At 43.3% G+C, this 21,759-nt stretch overlaps 1 protein-coding gene across 8 annotated transcripts in view; it reads left to right on the top strand.

Moving 5' to 3' along the window:
- The window catches only part of KLHL14 (kelch like family member 14), a 207,866-nt gene that overhangs the window by 111,287 nt on the left and 74,820 nt on the right, over positions 1-21,759 (top strand). For all 8 annotated transcript variants that reach the window (XM_053246806.1, XM_053246807.1, XM_053246808.1 and 5 more), the window contains one exon: positions 15,416-15,537. In XM_053246806.1, the coding sequence (XP_053102781.1) occupies positions 15,416-15,537 (122 nt within the window). The remainder of the gene's footprint in view (positions 1-15,415; positions 15,538-21,759) is intronic.

The raw sequence follows: 21,759 nt of genomic DNA, 5'->3' as shown, positions 1-21,759 counted from the left end.
GATTTTGAGGAGGGGTTTTTGAATGGGAAAACCACCAGCAGGTAAAAAATCTTTCCATTCAAAGGCTCAGAATAACAGTTTCCTAAGGTTGTGTTTAGTTTTAGTTTTAGTTTTAGTTTTTCTTTTGTGTTAAGAAAAACTAGTTGGGACTTTATTATATGTATGCATTTACCATGTCGTTTGCCTAGATAACCTAGAGGAAGGATATAGGAAGACACAAATGTCATTCTCACGACCCTGTACACAGGGCAGGGAGGGGAGGCAGGATCACACCTACTGTAAAGGTAAGGCAAAGTGTGCCGTCAAGTCAGTGTTGACTCCTGGCGCCCACGCAGTCTGAGATGATGCCTTTCAGCATCTTCCTATATTGCTGCTGCCCGATATAGTAGCAGCGGGGATTCGAACCGACAACCTTCTGCTTGTTAGTCAAGCATTTCCCCGCTGCGCCACTTAAGGTGACTTAAAGTCCAGCCAGAGCAGCAACATGACTGGGCCCTTCCACCTCAGTAATAACCTGAGTAAAAAACTCAGCAGTGCCAGATTTGAGCCCGATCCTGTCACTCCTCACGGGCAGCCTCACCTGGGTAGGTCTGCATAAGCCTGGGTAGGGCTGCTCATGTTAACAGCCTCAAATTGTTTCAAAATATTGCAAAATCTCTTGGGATCCAATAAAGAGATTTAAATAGAGGGATAGCATAATCAGACAGCAAGAGAAAACAGTTTTGGTCAGGGCACTGTGGGTATAATATTGAAGAAAGGAACAGTAAATGGTAATATATGGTGTGGTCACTGAGGAGGAGATTATGCAAACTGAATGAAAAAATAAAGGCACAAATTATCCCTTTTACTCCAGAAACAGAGGGAAGGACACTTATCTGCCGACATTAAAAACGCAGCAGGAATTGGGAATGGCTTTTAAAGCAATTTTTGCATTTAAATTGAAAGGCTACCCTGAGCTGGAGCACAACTGAATGTTTAAATATATTTTTGCAATGTTGGGTGAAGTTGTCATAAGCACTGCACTGAGGTAAGAACATCACTTGCTGTACTCTGGGTTTTGCAAGCATGACGTGAATTTTGTTACAAAGTGCAAACCTATTGCTGGTATCTTCTAAAGAAGCGGGGCTCTTTCTTCACTTAGTTGCTACTTTTATATAGCGCTTTTGTGCGCTACATTAGAAGATGCCATCAATAACCTTCACAGAGCTGGTGTTTTGTTAAGAGACTGAACTGTCGATGAATCAAGAGATTCCTGGTTCAGATCTCACCTCTGCCATAAACTTGTTAGGTATCCTTAGGCAAGTCACCCTCTCTCAGCCTATACCCCAGTATGTAATACAAGGATAATAATACTCACTTGCCTTACTTTATAAGGTTGTTGTAGGAATTACAAGATACTACATGTGAAGTGTTTTGAATACTTGAGAGTGCTATGCATAGCATAGCAAAGTATAGTTCATTATTTCCGGTGAGAAAGCAGGGATGCTATTAAAGATGAAGTTGCTAACTTTGCATTCATAATCTTGGATAAATACTGTTTTCAACTTTCACATATGAAAAAAGTCATAACAATAAATAATCCATGTCATTGCAATAATATGGTATCCCAGAAAAACATGATTTTAAGGTAGGGAGGACATACTACAATTTTACCCATACTTTCTGAATAAAGCATCCCCTAGATTTTTCAACCCATTTATGTTTGTTTGCAGCTCAAAGTTTATATAGGTTTCAGAAAAATGGCCGGAAAGCTGGTTAGCTCTTATAAAATGGAGAATTAATTGTGTCTGGAATAAAAAAGGGCTTGTTCATTAGATTTGCACAGTTGTTTCACAAGCATACAAGGCCACTCTTGGGCAGGCCATGCTTATGTGCAGGCACCATTTGTGTGAACCGGTGCTCCACAAGGGTGCTCTCTGCATGGCTATTGCTGATTCCATGATGGTAGCAACATTTTTACAGGCAGCTGCCACCACTGAAGTGTTTTCAGCTATGTATACAGTGCCCTGATGGAGGTACTACATCACACAGACAGTGACTCCATATAAGTATTGAGTCATCGAGAATTAAGATTCTTTACATTTTTACTCATGCTCTAAAAAGCATGGAAATTTCAAGTTAAGGTGCCCATCTTAACTTCCATGCAATATAAGCTGTATGCTGGCTTTAGAAATGAGGCCCCATACTTTGCCTTGGTCTTTCAGCTGGGCTGAGGAGGGATGTATCCAGGCAAAGATTCAACAGGTGCAGCTTCCCCATTCACTTCCTAGAGAAGCCTCTGATGAATTTCTGCCTGATGTATCTCTACAAGGTCCAGTGCTTCCCAGAAATGTCACCGATATAATAACTCTCTAATCAGAAATTCGGCAGATCCCCAATCCAGCCTAGGGGTGTGCACAAAACCAGAAACACTGGTTCAGTTTGAGTAGTACTGGACTTGAACTAAACTGGGTTTGATCCAATTCTGTGCACACTAGAGCTGGGCCCGATCCGGCTCTAGTCCGAACCAGTTTGGACCTGGCTGCGGGGGGGGGGGGGATGGCAGAGTAACCACCATTGTGAGGCTTTGGGAGGTGCTGCTATGGCTGCAGGAGTCCTCCTGATGTTCTGCCTCCCGTGGTCATTTTCAGCCTTTTTGGGGCCATTTTCGGCCCATTTCAGGCCATTTTCATGCCTCTATGTGCTGGCAGTGGCCATTATGGAGGCTGCCACACTTGTGCACTGGCAATCCGCATAGCTGGGTCATGACCCTATCTCTTAAGATGTTAAGAATAACATCTTAAATACCTCCAGGCTCAGGCTACGCCCCCACCCCAAATCTGAAGAACAGAAATTTAAAGGAGCAGCCTTCTAGCCTGGAGTCTTACATCCCTCCTGACCTGTTGTCAGTGCTGTTGTGTAAGCTTAGAGGAGTACAAGATACTTGAGGTAGAAGGGATTGTTTCACCAGGGGGCTTGGGTTCAGTGAGCACCAGATTCTCAGTTCTGGGATCTTTGGCGTCCCCTGACTATTGTCTGTTGATTGCTACCTTCTCCTCAGGGTCAGACTGTGACACATACAGCTGTGCTTCCGATAAACAAGCATGGTATCTCTGCAACTTAGCCTGGATGCCTTTTATCATATTACATATACCTGTTTTTATCTCAAATACTGTTTTAATTATGTTGCTCTTGGCATAACAATATACTTTTGTCTGTTTGTGCTGTTTTTACTATTACTGTTTATCATTTCTAATGATCTTTTGATTTGCAGTCATTTTTATTGCTCTTGGGATGGAGGTATCAACAGTTTCTCTGACACAGGCAGGCTATTATCTGCGTGGTTTAGGCTTACAGGGTCTCCTTAACTTCTGCAGGAGTGGGGAACCAGTTTGGTCAATTCCCCCTGGGAACAGATTCATCCTGATGACCCTCAGGGAATTTTCTGCTGATTCTCCTGTTGAACCTACTATGGAGATTACCTAGGTAGCTGACTCTTATCAGTCCTAGGTGCCTGCTTCTATTGAGTAGAATTCACCAGTAGAATTTCCACTCATTTCTGGTGGAAATGAGGGAGCTGGGGCGATGAAGCAACAGGAATGACATTCTAGACCAGTCTAGGAAAACTTGGGGCATGTTCAGTAAAACATGGTTAGAGTCCAGTTTAGGGCCCACATGGTGGTGGTGGTGGTGGTGGTGTGAAGAGAGAGACTACTTCTCTGCCATTCTTGTATCATCACAACACCATCTTGTGGAACAGTTTCACTTGATAAGGGACCCATAATGGTTCATCCGGATCCTCGGCAGCACAGTGTCATTTATTTGCAAAGCACTTTGTGAATAAAATTGCTTCTACCTTCTCCGACCTGGTTGCCATATTAGATACAGGAACAGATACACGATGTTCTTTTAGGGCGTTCGTGTCATTTTTGCTTGGATGAGTTCTACTTTTTTACTCTTGCACTTCTTGACTAATAGATCTAGCTTTGGGAAGGGGGAGTGAATTTTTGAGTCCAGGAGGTAGCAAGTGCTTTATGAAGAGAGAGGGAGTGAGCTGTCAGAGGCAGGGGCATAGCAAGGTTGGAGTGGGCCCAGCGACAAGATTTTAAAATGCCCCCCCCCCACTATGTGCCACAATAGAACATCATCCTAAATTATTTTTTAAAAGGTTTTGTAAATGGTGGACGATGCAAGTCATTTAATGGTACTAGAGAAAGACATGCTGTTCTGGTAGCTCCAGGTCTTAACACACATCAGTTTTGGAGGATGAATACAACTGAAAGAAGCCCAGGCGGGCGCGTGGCTGGGGGAGTCAGTCATGTGACTTGCCTCTGGGGGGCCCCTCAAGGCAGTGGGCCCCAAGACAACTGTCTCCCCTTGCCCTATTATAATTATGCCCCTGGTCAGAGGGGACTGCAGCTCATTGTTAGAGAATCTGCTTTGTATGCAGAAGGTCCCCTGGTTCAATTCCTGGTATTTCCAGGTAGGGCTGAGAGGAAGTCCTTCCTGAAACCTTGGAGAGCCACTGCCAGTCAGGGTAGACAACACTGAACTAGATGGAACAATGGGCCTCCAGCCTCAGAGGCAAGATGCCTCTAAATACCAGTTGCAGGGAAGCAACAGCAGGAGAGAAGGCATGCCCTCACATCTTCCCTGTGGGCTTCTCAGAGGCATCTGGTGGACCACTTTGTGAAACAGAATGCTGGACTAAATAGGCCTTCAACCTGACCCAGCAGGGCTGTTTTTATGTCTAACTTGGTATAAGACAACTTCCCATGTTGCTATAAGATGATGATGACCACTATTTATATACGATGATGAATATTTATATACCACTTTTCAACAAAAAGCTCCCAAAGTGGTTTACAAAGGTATAAATAAATAAAATGGCTCCCTGTCCCCAAAGGGCTCACAGTCTTGAAAAGAAACATAAGATAGACAACAGCACCAGCCACTGGAGGGATGCTGTGCTAGGGATGGATAGGGGCAGTTGCTCTCTCCCTGCTAAATAAAGAGAATCACCATTTTATTTAGACCACTCCTAAAGAAACCCTTCCTGGACTTGGACAATTTTTCCAAATATCATTCAGTCACAGATCTACCCATTTTATGCAAGGTTCTTGAATGGGTGATTGTAGCCCAGATATTTCTGAATGACACAGATTAGCTAGACCCATTTCAATATAACTTTCAGACTGATTTTGGAACTGACATTACCTTGGTTGCTCTGGCACAATGTTCCCTTTAACAGGGATTCCCAGATGTTGTTGACTGCAACTCTCAGAATCCCCAAGCAAAAGCCATTTATAGCTGGGGATTCTGGGAGTTGTAAACAACTTAGAGGGAACACTGCTCTGGTATGAATTGATTGGCTGGTTGGTTGGTTGGTTGAAACTTCTCATATTCCACCTCCTCCAAAGACTCTAGGCGGTGAACAACAGAAATACCAACAACAATATTTTTTTTAAAAAATGATTAAAGGGCAAACACCTGGCAAAGCAGGTGGGTCTTAAGAAGGGCCTTAGAAGCAGCCAGGGAGGGGGCTGAACGAATCTGGGGAGGAAGAGTGTTCCAAAGAAGTGGGGTGGCCACAGAGAAGGTCCTCCTATGGGCCCAGGCACCATGCACAGGGCCCAGGCCAGCTGAGAAGACCTCACAGGACAGGATACAACTGGCCGAGAGAAGCGATCCCGGAGATATACAGGTGCTAAGCCCATAAGGGTTTTGTAGGTGAGAACCAGCACCTTGAATTGGACCCGGAAGCGAACAGGCAACCAGTGCAGTGACCGTAAGAGAGGTGTGACACTATCAAATCTACGGCCACCCATGAGGAGGTGGGCCGCTGCATTCTGGACTAATTGAAGCTTCCAAATCATTTTCAAAGGCAACCCTAGGTAGAACACATTACAGTAATCCAAACGAGAGGTAACAAAGGCATGAGTTACTGTTGCCAGGGCCTGCCAGTTGAGGAAAGGTTGTAACTGGCGAACCAGCCGAAGCTGGGCAAAGGCAACCCTGGCCACAGCCTCCACCTGCTGTTCAAGCAGGAGCCATGAGTCCAGGAGGACCCCCAGATCACAAACCGTCTCTCTCAAGGGAAGTGCAACCCCATCAAGAGATAAACTCACACAAGGCAATTGGCCAGATCACAACCTGAACAAGAGCAACTCGGTCTTGGAGGGATTGAGCCTGAGCTTGTTTTGGCCCATCCAGGTCCTGACAGCCTCTAGGTACCGAGCCAAGCCAGCACATGAACAGTATCACCTGTTTGGACAGGGGTAGAGATATAAAGCTGAGTATCATCAGCATACTGATGAAAAAGTACCCCAAACCAACGGATGACCAAGCCCGGCGGCTTCATGTAGATGTTAAAGAGAATGGGAGCAAGGTCCAAACCCTGTGGAACCCCATAAGAAACAGTCCAGGGTGCAGAACACTCAGCCCCAATAGACACCAACTGGAATCACCCAGTGAGGTAGGACCGGAAGCCCTGAAGAACAGTGCCTCCAAAACCCAGCCCATTTAAGTAGCATGGTCAATGTCACCAAAGGCCTCTGAGAGATCAAGAACCAAGAGAGGTGTGCTTCTCACATCAAGGTTACAATACAGGTCATCCAACAGGGCGACCAATGCCATTTCAGTGCTGTGCTGCAGCCTAAAACCTGACTGGCAAGGATCCAGGAAACCAGTCTCCTCCAGTATATGATTTTGCTGAGAGGAAGACAAATGGTGTGCCATTCTGATAATTCTCCCAGACCCCTCAGTGACCTGTAATACTGTTGACCATGGTATCAATCTGATTTGGTTGGATAGGACAGGAGTTTGTGGAACCTAGCTGTTGGGATGATTTGAGGAAATGCTGTTCAACATCTAAACTACTGTGAAAGCACTTGGAGATCTGGAATGATGATAATCATGAATATGTTGATGGCATTCAGCACTATTTCTCCTTTGCATCTACTACAGTTGTAGTGGTGAATGAATAGGTTGCTGGAGATAATGGGCTGAATGAGGGCTAATCAGTGGAAACATAGTCCAGACAAACTGTTGGTAGATGGTAAAGATGTGCATGAATCGGCTTTTGCAATTCGATTCAACCTTGAATCTATTTGTCTTCAGCCACATTTTAACTGAGTGAGTACACCTTGCAATGCAGAATTGCAGAGCAGACCAGAGCAGTGAGTGAAGCACAAGTTACTCTCAAGGCCAAACATGGAGCTCATCTCACAGCAATCACCAAGGAAATCTCTCTCTCTCTCTCTCTCTCTCTCTCTCTCTCTCTCTCTCTCTCTCTCACACACACACACACACACACACACACACACACACACACACACACACAGTGCCGAGCTGCCACTGTCCATTTCTTGCCACAGCAGCATCTCACAAACAGACCAAACCACAACTCAAGGAAGGAAAGAAGGATACCCAGGTTTTGCCTTTGTCAATCTGAGATCCAGCAAAATGATATAGTTATAGCAGCAACCATTAGTACAGCAAGCATATTACTCAGTGCTGAGAAAACCACAAAATTAAACTTTCCTTCCTTCCATCCTTGTGCCTGAGAGACAGGAGCAGGCATGGCCTGATGGACCAGTGGTCTGACCTTCTGGACTCTTACCATGAGAAGAAGTCTTATTTCTTCTCTTCTCCAGCATAAGCATACATCCCTGCCTGCCTGTGTCTGGGTAACACCAGGGCCTCAGATTGGTGCTGGCCCCAGGTGACAGCCTGACACATACAGTAGGTCAGGGCACCAGTCCATATCTCATCATCGGCCTTGGCAATGGCATGCATGTGTGTCTTCTTGAGTCAGCAGCACTCACAGACAGACTGTGACACATCTGGGTTTGGGGTTGGCCAGGGTGGGGTGAGCTGGCAGTGGTGTTGAAGTGGGTGGGGGCAACCATGAGTCACTCACTCTCCATGGCCAGCTTAGAATATCTCAGCAGAGAGAGGTTGGCCATCAGGAAGACCAGCCACTCCACCATCTCAGCATCCAAGCATGAGCAGTGGGGTGTCACCACACCTCCCAATGAGACTGCTCCACAGATCTGCAGTGAAGGGCACACTAGTGTCAGGTGCTGCTGTGTGTCAGGTGCAGCAGTCACAACATGGCCTCCCTGCATACCCAGTACAGGGAGGGCACCACCTGCCTGCTTAAAGTCGAGGGCAAGCAGTCGGAACAGCTGGTAGGGATGTACACAAAACCAGTTTGCCCAGTTTGGTTTGAGTCTGAACTGGACTTGAACCACAACAGGCATGTTTGGTTTTGACACCCCGAACAAGGGGCCCAGTTCAGTTTGAATTCAAACCAGTTCAGGCTCAGGCCTAATTTGGGGGTGCTAGGTTAATTTGGGGGGGGGGTGGACTTACCACTACCGAGGGGTTCTGCAGCCTCAGGAGTGCTTCCCCCTCCCCCAGTCACTGGCCCATTTGCAGCCTGTTTCGGGCCTTTCTGAGTGCATGGTGGCCATTTTGGAGACCGCCATTTGCATGGCAGCCTTTTGCATGCCCGGGTCATGATCTGTACACATGGGCAGTGGCCCTCAAACTGGCCACCGCATGCTCACAGAGGCCTGAAATGGGCTGGAAATGCGGGGGGGGGGGGGGCTGGCAGAGGGAGGAGGAATTGCTGGAGCACCCACTGAGGCCATGGAAGTCCTCAGCAGCAGTAAGTCCACCTTTCCCTCCCCAAAATGGAGGCACAGATCCCCATGCCAACACTTCATTTGAATGACAAAAAGCCAATTAAGAAGCAAGATCTCAAGTGAATTGGAAACCAGTGCCAGAAAACCAATCAGCAATTGAGAAACATGGAGACAAAATGGCGCCCACGATGGGAATCACACAAATTGATTCACAACAAATCGGGGCTGATTCAATTTGACCTCAAACCAGTCCCTTCATTTAAGAGACAATGCGATTCACGATCGAAACCACGAATCACCCCTGAGGAATTTGAATACCCGCGGGGAATCTGTAACTTGAAGTGCCTTTCACCAACTTCATTTGTTGTTTCTGCTGAAACCTAGATAATCATGATCTTGCCACAGTTATCCATGTCTCGATAACATCTAAGTTAAACTACTGTAGCATATTATGTGTGGGACTGCTTACAAGAAGCCTTCAAAACTTCAGTGGGTTCATAACATGGCAGCCAACCTATTGACTAGGACCTGCCATGCTGAATGTTTCTTGCCTATATTGAAAGATCTTATAGAATCATAGAATATCAGAGTTGGAAGGGACCTTGGAGTTCTAGCCCAGCCTCCTGATCAGTGCAGAAATCTGCCATAGCATCCTTAACAGATGCCTGCCCAGCCACTGTTTGAAAACCTCCAGTGATGGAGAGCCCACCACTGCATGAGGCAGACTGCTCCACTGTCTAACAGCTCCTACATCGAGGAAATGTTTCCTAATGTCTAGCCTAAATCTTCTTTGGCTTGCAGTTCAGATTACTAGTTTTTGTTGTTTTAACCTATAATGTCCTAAAGGGTCTGGCACCAGGGTATCTATGGCAGTGCTTTTCAGCTTGTGGTATGAATACTTCACAGTATAGCGGGTGGTACGTGGTGACTGCATGGCACTGTTGTCTCTGGCCTGACTCCACTGGAAGTAGCTGCAGCTGGGACAGCAATGAAGCAGCAGCAAATTGTGGCTGTGCAGCAGCTCAGCCCTTCCAGAGAGGTACAGATCATCAGGCAAGGAGGGGTGCAGAGTGAAAGAGAGATCAGGAGGCAGCAGCAACAGAAGAAGCTTCTCCCTCACAGCAGGGACAACTGTGTGGCAAGCCATTCATTCTCACATGCAGCAGCCAACTCTGATAGCAGTGGTGGCATTTGCAGAGCTGATACTTGCAATAACAACAATGTGTTCTGAAGCATCGTCTTATCCTGGATGAATCTGCATATGTGCTGAGATTTTCAGTGTCCCAGATCTGCTTCCTCTGTTTTCAGAAGTTAGGCAAGTGGCTGCCACAGACCTGGACTACGGAACACCCTCCTCAAACATGTGAGATGTTGTTGGGAATTAACTGTGGCTGCTTTTTAATAATGCTGTCTGTTCTTCTGCTTTCTATGTGAGGTGTTTTTAAGGTAGATTTATTTAATGTATATGTAGTTCCCTATTAGTTTGTGTGAATAATTTTTTATATAAGACTTCTTGGATTTCATTCAATAGAAATGCGGGGTTTAAATCCTTTAAATAAACACACAACTAGATTAAAAGGATAGGTCATTATTCTTCCAGTTTTTACAGGGGAGGAACTGAGGGGGAGGAGAGTGACTTGTGGAAAGGCCAGACAGTGAGTCTGTGTCTGAAACAGGATTTGAACCCAGTACTCCCAGATCAAAGATCAAGTCTTAATACTGTAGACCTATTTAAGTTTACATTAACAGCTCAATTCTAACCCTATTTGATTAGAAGTAGGCTTTCCAGTGGGATATATTTGTGCTCAGGATTGCCCTGATCCAGCTAGTGGGCAAATATAAATAGAAAATGTCTTCCTCATGCTTCCCTAAGTGCATGGGAATCACATACATAGATGGCGTACAATTTTTCAACCCAATCAGGCTGCAATAGCTATACATACATATTCTTCTTAAATAAACTGAAAAGAGCTGGTCTTGTGGTAGCAAGCATGACTTGTCCCCATAGCTAAGCAGGGTCTACCCTGGTTGCATATGAAAGGGAGACTAAACATGTGAGCACTGTAAGATATTCCCCTTAGGGGATGGAGCCGCTCTGGGAAGAGCATCTAGGTTCCAAGTTCCCTCCCTGGCATCTCCAAGACAGGGCTGAGAGAGATTCCTGCCTGCAACCTTGGAGAAGCCGCTGCCAGTCAATCAAGTAAACAATACGCAGGGATCCTCAACGTTTGGCCCCCAGATGTTAGTGGACTTCAACTCCCATAATCCCAAGCCCCAGTGGCCTTTGGTTGGGGATTATGGGAGTTGAAGTCCAATAACATCTGGGGGCCCAATGTTGAGGATCCCTGCATGTTGATAATACTGAGCTAGATGGACCTATGGTATGACTCAGTATATGGTAGCTTCCTATGTTCCTTGTTCCTTTCCTATCAGGTGTGGGAGTTGGGGGTGGGGGGCAGTGTCCATTTTCTGCTCTCTCCTCCACATGAAACATCTGATTGGCACAATTTGCAGTTTATTTGAGAGCCAGCATGGTATAGTGGTTAGAGTGCCAGACTAGGACCGGGGAGACCTGAGTTCAAATCCACATTCAGCCATGATACTTGCTGGGTGACTCTGGGCCAGTCACTTCTCTCTCAGCCTAACCTACTTCACAAGGTTGTTGTGAGGAGAAACTTAAGTATGTAGTACACGGCTCTGGGCTCATTGGAGGAAGAGCAGGATATAAAATGTAAACGTAAATAAATTAGCAACCCTGGCTCTTGCATGTTTACACAGTTGGTCTAGCATCCAAGTATATACTGCCCAAGTTTATTATCAATGTTTGGTAATTCAGAGCAAAGTGCCATAATTCAACCTGTACTTAAGACAAGTGAATGTTTATTGTTCTTTGTTTCTTCACAGTGCTATGAGGCTTGAAGAGGGTTATTTAGAAGAGAGTGAAGTGAAAAGAAAATTTAAAAAACTTGTTTATTGGCCAGGCTTACTACAATTTTCAGAATTTTGAAGTTGTTTGTGAAAGAAATAGAACATACTACACAGGGGGTTTGGAATAAACAATGTACTTTCTCTCATTAAGAATGACCATGCATAAGTGACTTAGGGCTTAACTTAGCTCAGTCTCTTGTTATGTGTTCAGTCATCTGTAACTCAAATTTAAAAATGGTTTATTCGACTCCTGCTTTGGAGGGACTGTATAGAATGAAACATATTGAAATTTTCACTTATCCGTTATGAGTCTGACGGTTTGTGCATGCTGAGAATGTTTGTGGGAGTGATTCTGATCTCATAGGTTGAAGTGATCCCTAATTTACATGAGCTTTGTTGGTGCCAGCTATTCTGGTATCTAATTTCTTTTTAAACCAGTAACAGCTATCATTTTGTTATAAGAGGCACTCTTGGCATGATGGCTAAAGATAAATTGGCAGGGAAACTACCACCATGTGCCCTAGTGCACATAAGCAACAAGCACTATGAAAGTGTTTATCTGCACGTCATTGCTATTTCTTTCTGTAAATGAAATGAAATGTCTTCCTTCCTGAGCACAGTAGTATTGGGAAGTCAAGCTTCCAGGCAGGGGCAGTCTGTGGGATGCCTAGACAAAAGCAGGAGGGTCTGTGGGGTTATGGTCAACCAGCCGTGACAAATAATGCATTGGTGCATTTCTCTTTATGTTTTTCGGTTGTGTGTTGCCAAAAAGGTTGCTCATCACTGATGTGGTTCCTTTCATCCAAGGGCTTCTTGATTAAAGCACTCTGAAGTTGCAGTCCTGTGCATGCCTCTCTGGGAGTTGATACAGTGTAACTTAATGGGACTTACTCCTGAATAAACATGCATATAATTGCACTGTTAATTTGTTCCTGTGACCCATAATATCTTAACCACAGACTGTACAGAAAGAATTCCAAAGTTACCTAAGTTTATTTTGCACTGATATTTTAAATAAGGTGCCATACCAATATAAATGTAAATTAGTCTGTCAACCAGATACCTTTTCCAGATAATGTACGTAAACTGTATTCTTTAAATGCAGTATATGGACATCAATGATGAAGCTCCCTCTACTGGGCGTTTTCCAGATTACATGCTGCAACGTACTCACAATATGTCCACTAAGTGCCCCTCAGTATTGCCCGTGTTTCTACATTGGTGTCGCTGTGTTGTCAGCAGGGTGCCATGCTTTCCGATGCTTTGATTTGAATTTTAATGATGAAATTTTGCCCTACAACGTTGTAAATGCGCTGCAGGAAAGTAGTGGTATTTTTTCATTGTAGGGAGCCTTGCCCCGCATATTATGCATTGTAGAGTGTTGCAGTGTGGACATTTCTTTGCCCCCCACCACCGCCCATGCTTGCTTCCTTCACCCCCCACCACAGGGAGGGAAACAGGCAGGGAGAAATCTTGGCTTTCCCCTCCTTTCCTCCCCACACCTCCCTCCTCCTCTGCTTGTTTCCAATATAACTTGAGTTTGTTAACACAGAAGAGGGGAGAGCAGCTGAGTAGATTTCTGAATCCAGCCCTTTCTCATGTACTTTTTACTGAAGAGGAAGCCCATTGAACTTTACTTCTGTGCAATCCCACTTGCTTACAGTACTATAGGACAAAGGGCAGGGAGAGAGAACAGGAAGCCCATTGAACTGAATCATGATTCATTTACTTCTGTAGAATCTCACAGCCCTCACTGGAGGAGCGCTCGCCTCCCCTCCACCTCTTCCCTCCTATTTATTTATTCATTTATTTCTCTGGAGGTGCATTCCTGTCTTCCCCCCTTCCTGGCTCACCACCTTCCTTGTCTTTCACCCCCCCCAGCAGTTCCCTTGTTTTGTCGCTTCAAAGGATCTCCTCATGCACCCCACTCCCCCTCCTTTCTTTTTTAACCCCCACCCCACCCCACCCCGGTTTTTCTTGCACAAAACTGGAATGATACAAGACAAAGAGTTAGATTTTTGTTTTGGAACGGGGCTTCCGCCTGCTGGTAGATTTGCATAAGGCAGCCGAGAAGTTACCAAAAAAAATCACATCACACACTCACAACCCCATTGGCCCAAAAGGAGCAGGAGGAGAGGCAAATAAACATGTGAATATGGTGAATATGGACAGTCCTGCCTTAGTGAATATGGACAGTCAAGGTGAATATGAACAGTCAGAATATGGACACTCAAGGTGAATATGGACAGTCCTGCCTTGAAAACAAGTTGCAATGGATGGAAAATAAGAATGGCCACCAGCCTACAACGAAGCACTGAATAATGCTTTACTCTCGGTTTTAAACCATTGCACTATTCTGTCACGCTTTGCAATGCTTTACCCATTGCAAATCTTGTAGTCTGGAAAATGTCCTGCAGTGCTCTTTATTAACATAGTTGCTACATCAAAAGTGTTCCCCGTCCCCTTTAAGAGTTCCTAAATGATTCAGTAATGATGTGAACTGATTAATGGAAGGAACCTCTGTTTTGCTTCCAAGAACCATTGATTTACACAATATAGAATACAAGGTAACCTCAGTAACATCAAGTGGGTCAATGACAAGGAAGTGACATCATGCAGTGATGTGTTATATCAGACACATACTGTAGACTATAGCATAGATATATAGTTAAATTTCACATCCACAGTAGAATGAATTGTCTTACTACGGTTCTCTATTTAGATTTTTATCACTTTCCAGGCTTTGTGTATCTGATAGATGTTCAATTATATGTAAAGTGACTATTAAAGCATCAGTACTCATCTAGGGGTCTAGGTCTCCTTTCCCCTCTTCTCTTGAAATTGTGTTAAAGCCATTAGTGTTTCCAAGAAACGTGCATTCATCAGGTATAGCGATGGAGGCCAGGGTGCATATTACAGCTTTTACTGCATATGAGACGTTGCAGTCCTGTTCTTAAGAACTGCCAGGCAGATTGGGAATCACGGTCACGGTTAATAGCAGCGAATTGCCAGCTCTTGATGGGTGGGTAGTCACTCTTTTCAGTGGCTGCCCCCTGGGGGAGAAGGTAGAAAAACAGAGGGAGGGAATTAGAGTGACTTTGCACACTTGAGCAGGTTCATGCCGCTGGATCAGTGGCAAGCATTGGCAGGGCTTCACTCTGGGGAGGCTCACAACAACATCACAGTCTCATTTTTACCAATTGGTGTTGCAATAGCCAGTGGTGCTCAGAGGGAGAGCAGAGAAAGGAAGGGCTGTGGAGGGGGGGGAGGAGGGAATGCAGGAGACTGGGCTAAATTAAATAACAACAAAAAGTGTTTTTGTAAGTAAGTTCAGCCTCTAACTGTTAGCAAGGTGCTGCTAATTGTACTGACGTATTGGAATTGAAGTTTCAGGGTGTGATTAAAGAGTTGACTCGCAAACTCTCTGCCTAACCTTAATTTTTTCAAGGTTCTTTGGGTGCAGAATGGCTTATAATAATGATTTTGACTAATACGATTTTTGACATGCAACTTTAATGCTTAACCTTAGTACAACTCCAGAGCATTTCATGTGTATTCAACTGCAAAGAGTGATGATTTAAAGGGATAATATAAGAAAAAGGTCGTTCTAGAATGAACCTTTAACAAATTGCATAAAGGAAACTTATTATTCCACAAGTAGAGAGCTATGCAGCTTTTCTGATTATTTTTTTCTGCTTGATTCAAAAAGTTGTTGAGACATGATAGGGAAAAGAAACAAAAAAATGAAATCGAAAACTGCAAGCAGTGAACATTCTTGAGATGGTTATGAATCTGTTGCTACTAAAGTTACTCAGTAATAATGTGGCTATTCATCTTCTCTCTTCTTTTGGGTGAAGAATTCGCTCCAACAAGAGAATGCTTTTGTTGGTTGGAGGTCTGCCTCCTGGACCTGACCGACTACCCAGCAATTTGGTTCAGTATTATGATGATGAAAAGAAGACATGGAAAATACTGACAAGTAAGCAGTTTATTTTATGTTGAGTTACCTTGATGAATTTTAAAACATGGTTAATCAAATTAGACATCTTATTGATCTACTTCCCAACAGAGATCTGTTTATATATTACACGGGCTTCATGATGAGAGAATAAATTGAGATTGTAGAAAGTAGTAATTTTAGAATGGAATAGGACTAAATTAAAGCTGGCTTAAAATCATTTCGGTTAGTTTTTAGCACAGACTTGCTAACGTTTCCTAAATAAACCTCCCTGTTCCTCAGCATACCATTGTATTATGATTTAAGTGTGGTGTATATTGTATTAAAACACTTTTTGATTCCCCTTGATTTCAATGGGAGAGTTAAGCATATGCTTGAATCCCTCCTGTTGATGCTGATGAAGGTGGAAGTGCTTGGCTTTGGTTAGACTGTGTCCAGTGCATATTGCAATTTAGAGCTCTTGGCATTCTGTATTGTACTGTATACTCTTTTACTTCTCTCTGTTGTATTTATTCTGATGTCCAGCACAGTAATAATGAGAGTTTCCCCCATGGTCCCCCACAGCTCTCCCTAACACAGCCAGGTATCAGTGACATGTGTCAGCTTCAGTAAACTGTGTTGGCAGGCTTTCTACCCAGATTTTTCACTTTCTTTCTTAAAAGGCAACTGTGTTGTACAGCAAATCTTTTGTCTTAAGTTTTGAGCTTTGGAACCTATTGTTATATTGGTTACGATTTCCAGTCTAACTTGGTCATAGAATCAAATAATAGGTTTTTTTCAGTGCAGTAGGCTGTGCATGCACTGGTCCCCTTGTGAGCAGACTAGCTGCATTGGTCAATAAAACTAAATTTTTTAACTGTCAGAATTGCCTAAAGCTGTTCAGATAAAATTATAAATGAGCAATTTTGATCCATAAATCAAAGCCATACTTTAAATGCTAGACAACTGGTGGAACTTGGATTTTCTAACAGAAATGCTTTTTTCCTGGCATCCTGATCCTAAGGGGCCACTTTACCTGCACTGTTGGAAACAGAAGCTTGTAAAATATGTACCACATATTCCAGGACTGGTATAACAAGACCAGTTGTTGCTAATGTACAAAGTCACTGATTATGCCAGTGCTGACACATCACATTAGTTACTCATCACGTAAATGACTATTGGACGTCTTTGCCTCCTGTATCCTGAAAATTTTTCTCTTTCTTCTGTGTTCAGAGCCTTTTCACTGGATAATTGTTTTTTATTACAAAACATATAAAGCAGAGATTCGTGCAATGCAATGCTTCAGTTAGAACCCACATTTAGTCGCAAACTGTAACATGAGACCCTCTTCTGATTTTGAATAATAGATACTAGTTTTATTCCTTCTCTCTTTAGGGTGACCAGATACAAAGGAAGGCAAGGCTCCTGTATCTTAATAGTTGTATAGAAGAGGACAGTTTGGTAGTTTGTCATGCAGGGATGAAAAAGCTGCACCTATCAAAATCTCTTCTACACAAGTATTAATGATAAAGGAACTCTATCCTCCTCTGCATCTGGTCACCCTTTTCTCCCTTTTTTTGAAAGAGAAGAAGAGAGGCAGTGAGAGAAAAACAGAAGCCCTCTTCAGTCAGTTCAATCCCACTTATGCTGTACAAAGAGAAGAAGTAGGAGTGTACCAGCTAGCCACTCCCCCAGCTATTCCTGTGTTCAGTGCTTGTCTACTGAAGCAGATGCTGATCTCAGGGAAAATTCCTCCCCATTATTTGGAATGCTGGCTGTGACATTTCACCTTGAGGTTTTGAGACATTTTTAGCCACTGCCACCACTTGAGGTAAATTTTGGCTCTCACCCTGAGCCCTCAAACATCTCAGGGTGCCGCTGTGCCACCTTGACACTACAATCCTTCTGTCCTTATGTGGGAACTGACATAAAACGATGGCACTTTGGATAAGCAACAACTAAAGATTTATTTTTGTTTGGAAATATATACAATTCTGTACTTTCACAGAGCTACCAAAAAGCTTGCCTTTTCATCCAGTAACAGTTACATTCTGACTTAAATTGTCCTTAGCTGTCATAGACCTTCTCTCCTCATCTACATACAGAAACCCCACTGCTCAATCACCACAGTGCTTTTGCTGCCTCTGTTGTCTTCAATACAAAACCTCCAAAATAGCTTTAAACCATATCACAAACAATACAGACAAATAAAACACAACCCCTCATTTCATCACATCCCACCCCCTGCTTTCTTCTCTAGTAGAACACTGATCTTTCTCTAACATTCATTGTACAGCAATCCTTAGGAAATATAAGCATTCTGCCATATAGGTATTGATTGATTGAGTGACTGATTGATTGATTGATTAAGTGCTGACAAGTTGGTGTTGACTCTTAGCAACCACATAGATAGATTCTCTCCAGGAGCATCTGTCTTCAACTTGGCCTTCAAGGGCTCTCAGTGGTGCATTCATTGTTGTCATAATCAAGTCCATCCACCTTGTTGCTGGCCATCGTCTTCTTTCCTTTCCTTCAACTTTCTCTAGCATTATAGACTTCTTAAGGGAGCTGGGTCTTTGCATAATGTGTCCAACGTATGATAGTTTGAGTCCAGTCATTTGTGCCTCAAGTGAAAATTCTGGATTGATTTGTTCTATGATCCATTTGATTGTTTTCCTGGCCGTCCATGGTATCCTCAAAAGTCTTTTCCAACACCAAAGGCCAAAAGTGTCAATACTTTTTCTATCTTGCTTCTTCAAAGTCCAGCTTTCACATCCATAGAGTGTCATGGGGAAAACCATTGTCTGAATGATTCTAATCTTTGTAGGTGTAGACATGTCACGGCATCTAAATATCCTTTCCAAGGCCTTCATTGCAACCCTACCAAGTTCTAGTCTGCAGCGTATTTCTTGACTGCTGGATCCTTTGCTGTTGATGGTCGATCCTAAAAGTCAGAAGCTATCCACCACATCACTGTCTTCATTATCAATTCTGAGGGTGGTTGCTGTACCCGTCATTATTAGTTTAGTTTTCTTTACATTTAGTTGTAGTCCCATTTTTTTCACTGTACTCCTTGACTTTCATTACTAGAGCTTGCAGATCATCTGCATTCTCAGCTATTAGAGTGGTGTCATGAGCATTGTGCAGGTTATTGATGTTTCTTCCTCCAACTTTAAAACCATGCTCATCTTCTTCCAATCCAGCTTCTCTCAGTATATGTTCGGCATATAAATTGAATAAAGAAAGAGAAAGTATACAGCCTTGTCTTGCTCCTTTGCTGATCTAGAACCAGTCTGTAGGTATTGGGCCCCTCTTTTTTCCAGATTGTCTGACTTTAAAATCTTCAATTGTGTCCATTTCCCCATATTCCAAGAAGGAATCTCCAAGATTATGTTCCTCAGTATCTTTCATTCCACCAACAAAATGTTTTTTCCACAGTAACCCATGCCCCAGGCTTTCCAGATTCCTCTTTCACTACTGCTCTTTTAGGTACTACTACTACTCTTCCATGAAATGAGGACTGGCAACTATTGCTACATCAACTTCAGCCATTAAAGAGAATTACCACATACCTGTAAGATTTCCCCATTGTTTGTAAGAGTTTTTCAAAATTCCTTGTTTTTTCAAAGCTTAAGCCACTATTAAATAGTTTGCAGAACTGGTCCTTTCCCCTATTATGCTTATGTTCACTCACCTAATCACTCTGCCAAATCATTGATAAAGGTTGCAAAGGAACCTTTAACTTCTGATCAGTTTCCCCTATGCACTGATAGATTTCACGTTTTGCAGGTTTTTTGCTACATCCTGTGCCATTCTAGGCTAGCAAAAATTTGCCAACACCTGCCTATGAGTTTTCCCAATGCTTAGATATCCTGCACAGTGTAATTCATGTGCCTGTCTTAGCAACTTTAATCAAAACTTCTCTGGCACAAGAAGCTATGTGACAGGAGTCCAAATCATCTTTTCATATGCAGGTAACCAAAGCCTAGCCTATATAACAAAACTTGCTTCCACACCACTTGCTCTCTGAGCTGCACTGTGAGAGAGACCCCTTGGTTCAAAGCTAATCCTCTAAATTAGGGTCCCACTTGATTTCACACCTGAACTTCTCATTGTTTGACCATTCAGTGCTCCTTAACTCCTGAATCTGATTCCCGTCCTCACTCGAATCAATATTAGCCTCCATAATAACCCCATCTAGACTCACAGGATGTTCCTGCAGGTTCTGCATCCTATTTCCCCCCTCATTTATCTTCTTACACTCTTGATTCTGACCCTCCATAGTATTCCTCTTCACACCCACAGGATGTTCTTGACTCACCTCCTGTAGACTCTCTTTTCTAGCTTTCCCCTCATTTATGTCTCTAAACTCTTGATCCGTACCCTCTGGCTGGTCACTTGTCTCTCGAACACTTCATCTGTGAGGTACCACACTAATCTGAGCATCTGTTCCCAACACATCTCTCCCCAACAAAACAGGTACATCTTCAACATATATAACAGCACACACACACACACACACACACACACACACACACACACACACTCCGAGGCTTGCTGTTACATATTTCTGGCAAGTCTCCCTTGACCAAGCTGGGTGTAAATGCCATATAATCTCCTTCAGATAGACTCCACTTCTCTGCTGCTTTTTCAAAGCTGGTAAAAAACAACAACTGGGAGTCATCCCCAGGAACAAAAGGACTTTAGGAGTGATTTTTGCTGGCTGTTGCAACAGTAACTGCAACATCACCTTCTCATATTTCATCTGCTCTTCTTCCAACTTGTAGTGCTGTTTCATTTGCTATTCTTCCAATATTGCTGTTTGGGAAAACCTGAGGAGTTGTTCAGACTAATATTTTCCTGAATATTTTAAAAAGAACTGCCAATTTTTAAAAAGGACTGCTCTTGTTAAAAAAAAAAATTAAATTAAATGGAGAGGAGAGCTGGTCTTGTGGTAGCTAACATGACTTGTCCCTTTAGCTAATCAGGGTCTACTCTGGTTGCATATGAATGGAAGACTAGAAGTGTGAGCACTGTAAGATATTGCCCTCAGAGGATGGAGCCACTCTGGGAAGAGCATCTAGGCTCCAAGTTTCTTCTCAGGCATCTTCAAGATAGGGCTGAGAGAGATTCCTGCCTGAAACCTTGGAGAAGCCACTGCCAGTCTGTGAAGACAATACTGAGCTAGATGGACCAATGGTCTGACTCAGTATATGGCAGCTTCCTATGTTACTAGACTACACTATAGTTTATACATACCAAATGCTATATATACTAAACTTTAGTACTATAAATACAGTGGCATACTATATAAATATGCCACTCTGGATAAACAGCTAAGGATTTATTCTTTCTTGAAAATATAGTGGCATATAATTATTTATAGTGGCATACAACACAACATAACACAACACAACACTATTTAAATCAAGTGGTGATGTATCTATTTTGTAGCAGGGTAATGGCTGTGGACATGTATCTATGCCTAATTTCTTATTGTAGCTGCCACTTTAAAGAAGTACAATCTCCCACATATCCGGCATGCTACTACACAGGGAATCTTCTAGTTGCTATTAATCAATTTTGTTTTGGGAAGTAAGCATCAGCCCAGAAGTGTTCTAACTCACTGGCTTTTAGTTAGTGGGTTAGGATCCACAAGTGGGCTGCATCCTGACCTAAGGTAGGTCTTATCAGCAGCCCTGACACTGGCTGACATCCTCACTAAATTTCTCAGTAGTACTACCCAGGAGTTACTCTAAAGGACAACTAATTTCAATAGGACTTCCTCTAGTAAGTTTAGTCAGGATGTCAACTATCATCTGTCTTGTTGTTGCTGTTGCTGTTTGGGATTATTGTATGGCTGTATAGAAGAGGGTATTTTGGCAAGTGCAGCTATCAAAATCTCTTATTCCACACAACTATTAAAGATAAAAGAACTCCATGGCCAATACACAGCAGAATCTCCTGTCAATCTTAGGCCTCCAACATCAGGAACATTCATTTTGTATTGCATGAGTTAGACATTGAATGCTAGGGAATGTTTCTTGAGATATCACTTTTACTTGTCCTTTAATTCCCACTTCTGCTGCTAGAGTGGAGGACATCTCACATGGCTTATCATCCCCAGCATGCTTCAGAGGGCAGGACATATTCAAATTAGATAAAAGCTTTTAAGAGGCCCAGGAGGATAGCCCCTCCCAGTTTAGTTTGTCCTGCAGAGCTCCAGAGCAGTTGACATTGCCTTTGCTTCTACCTCCACTC

This window comes from Hemicordylus capensis, chromosome 4 (assembly GCF_027244095.1).
Source record: "Hemicordylus capensis ecotype Gifberg chromosome 4, rHemCap1.1.pri, whole genome shotgun sequence".
In the NCBI taxonomy this organism is placed as follows: domain Eukaryota; kingdom Metazoa; phylum Chordata; class Lepidosauria; order Squamata; family Cordylidae; genus Hemicordylus; species Hemicordylus capensis.
Note: the sequence above shows the minus strand (reverse complement) of the source record. Positions and strands in the feature narration are given on the sequence as shown.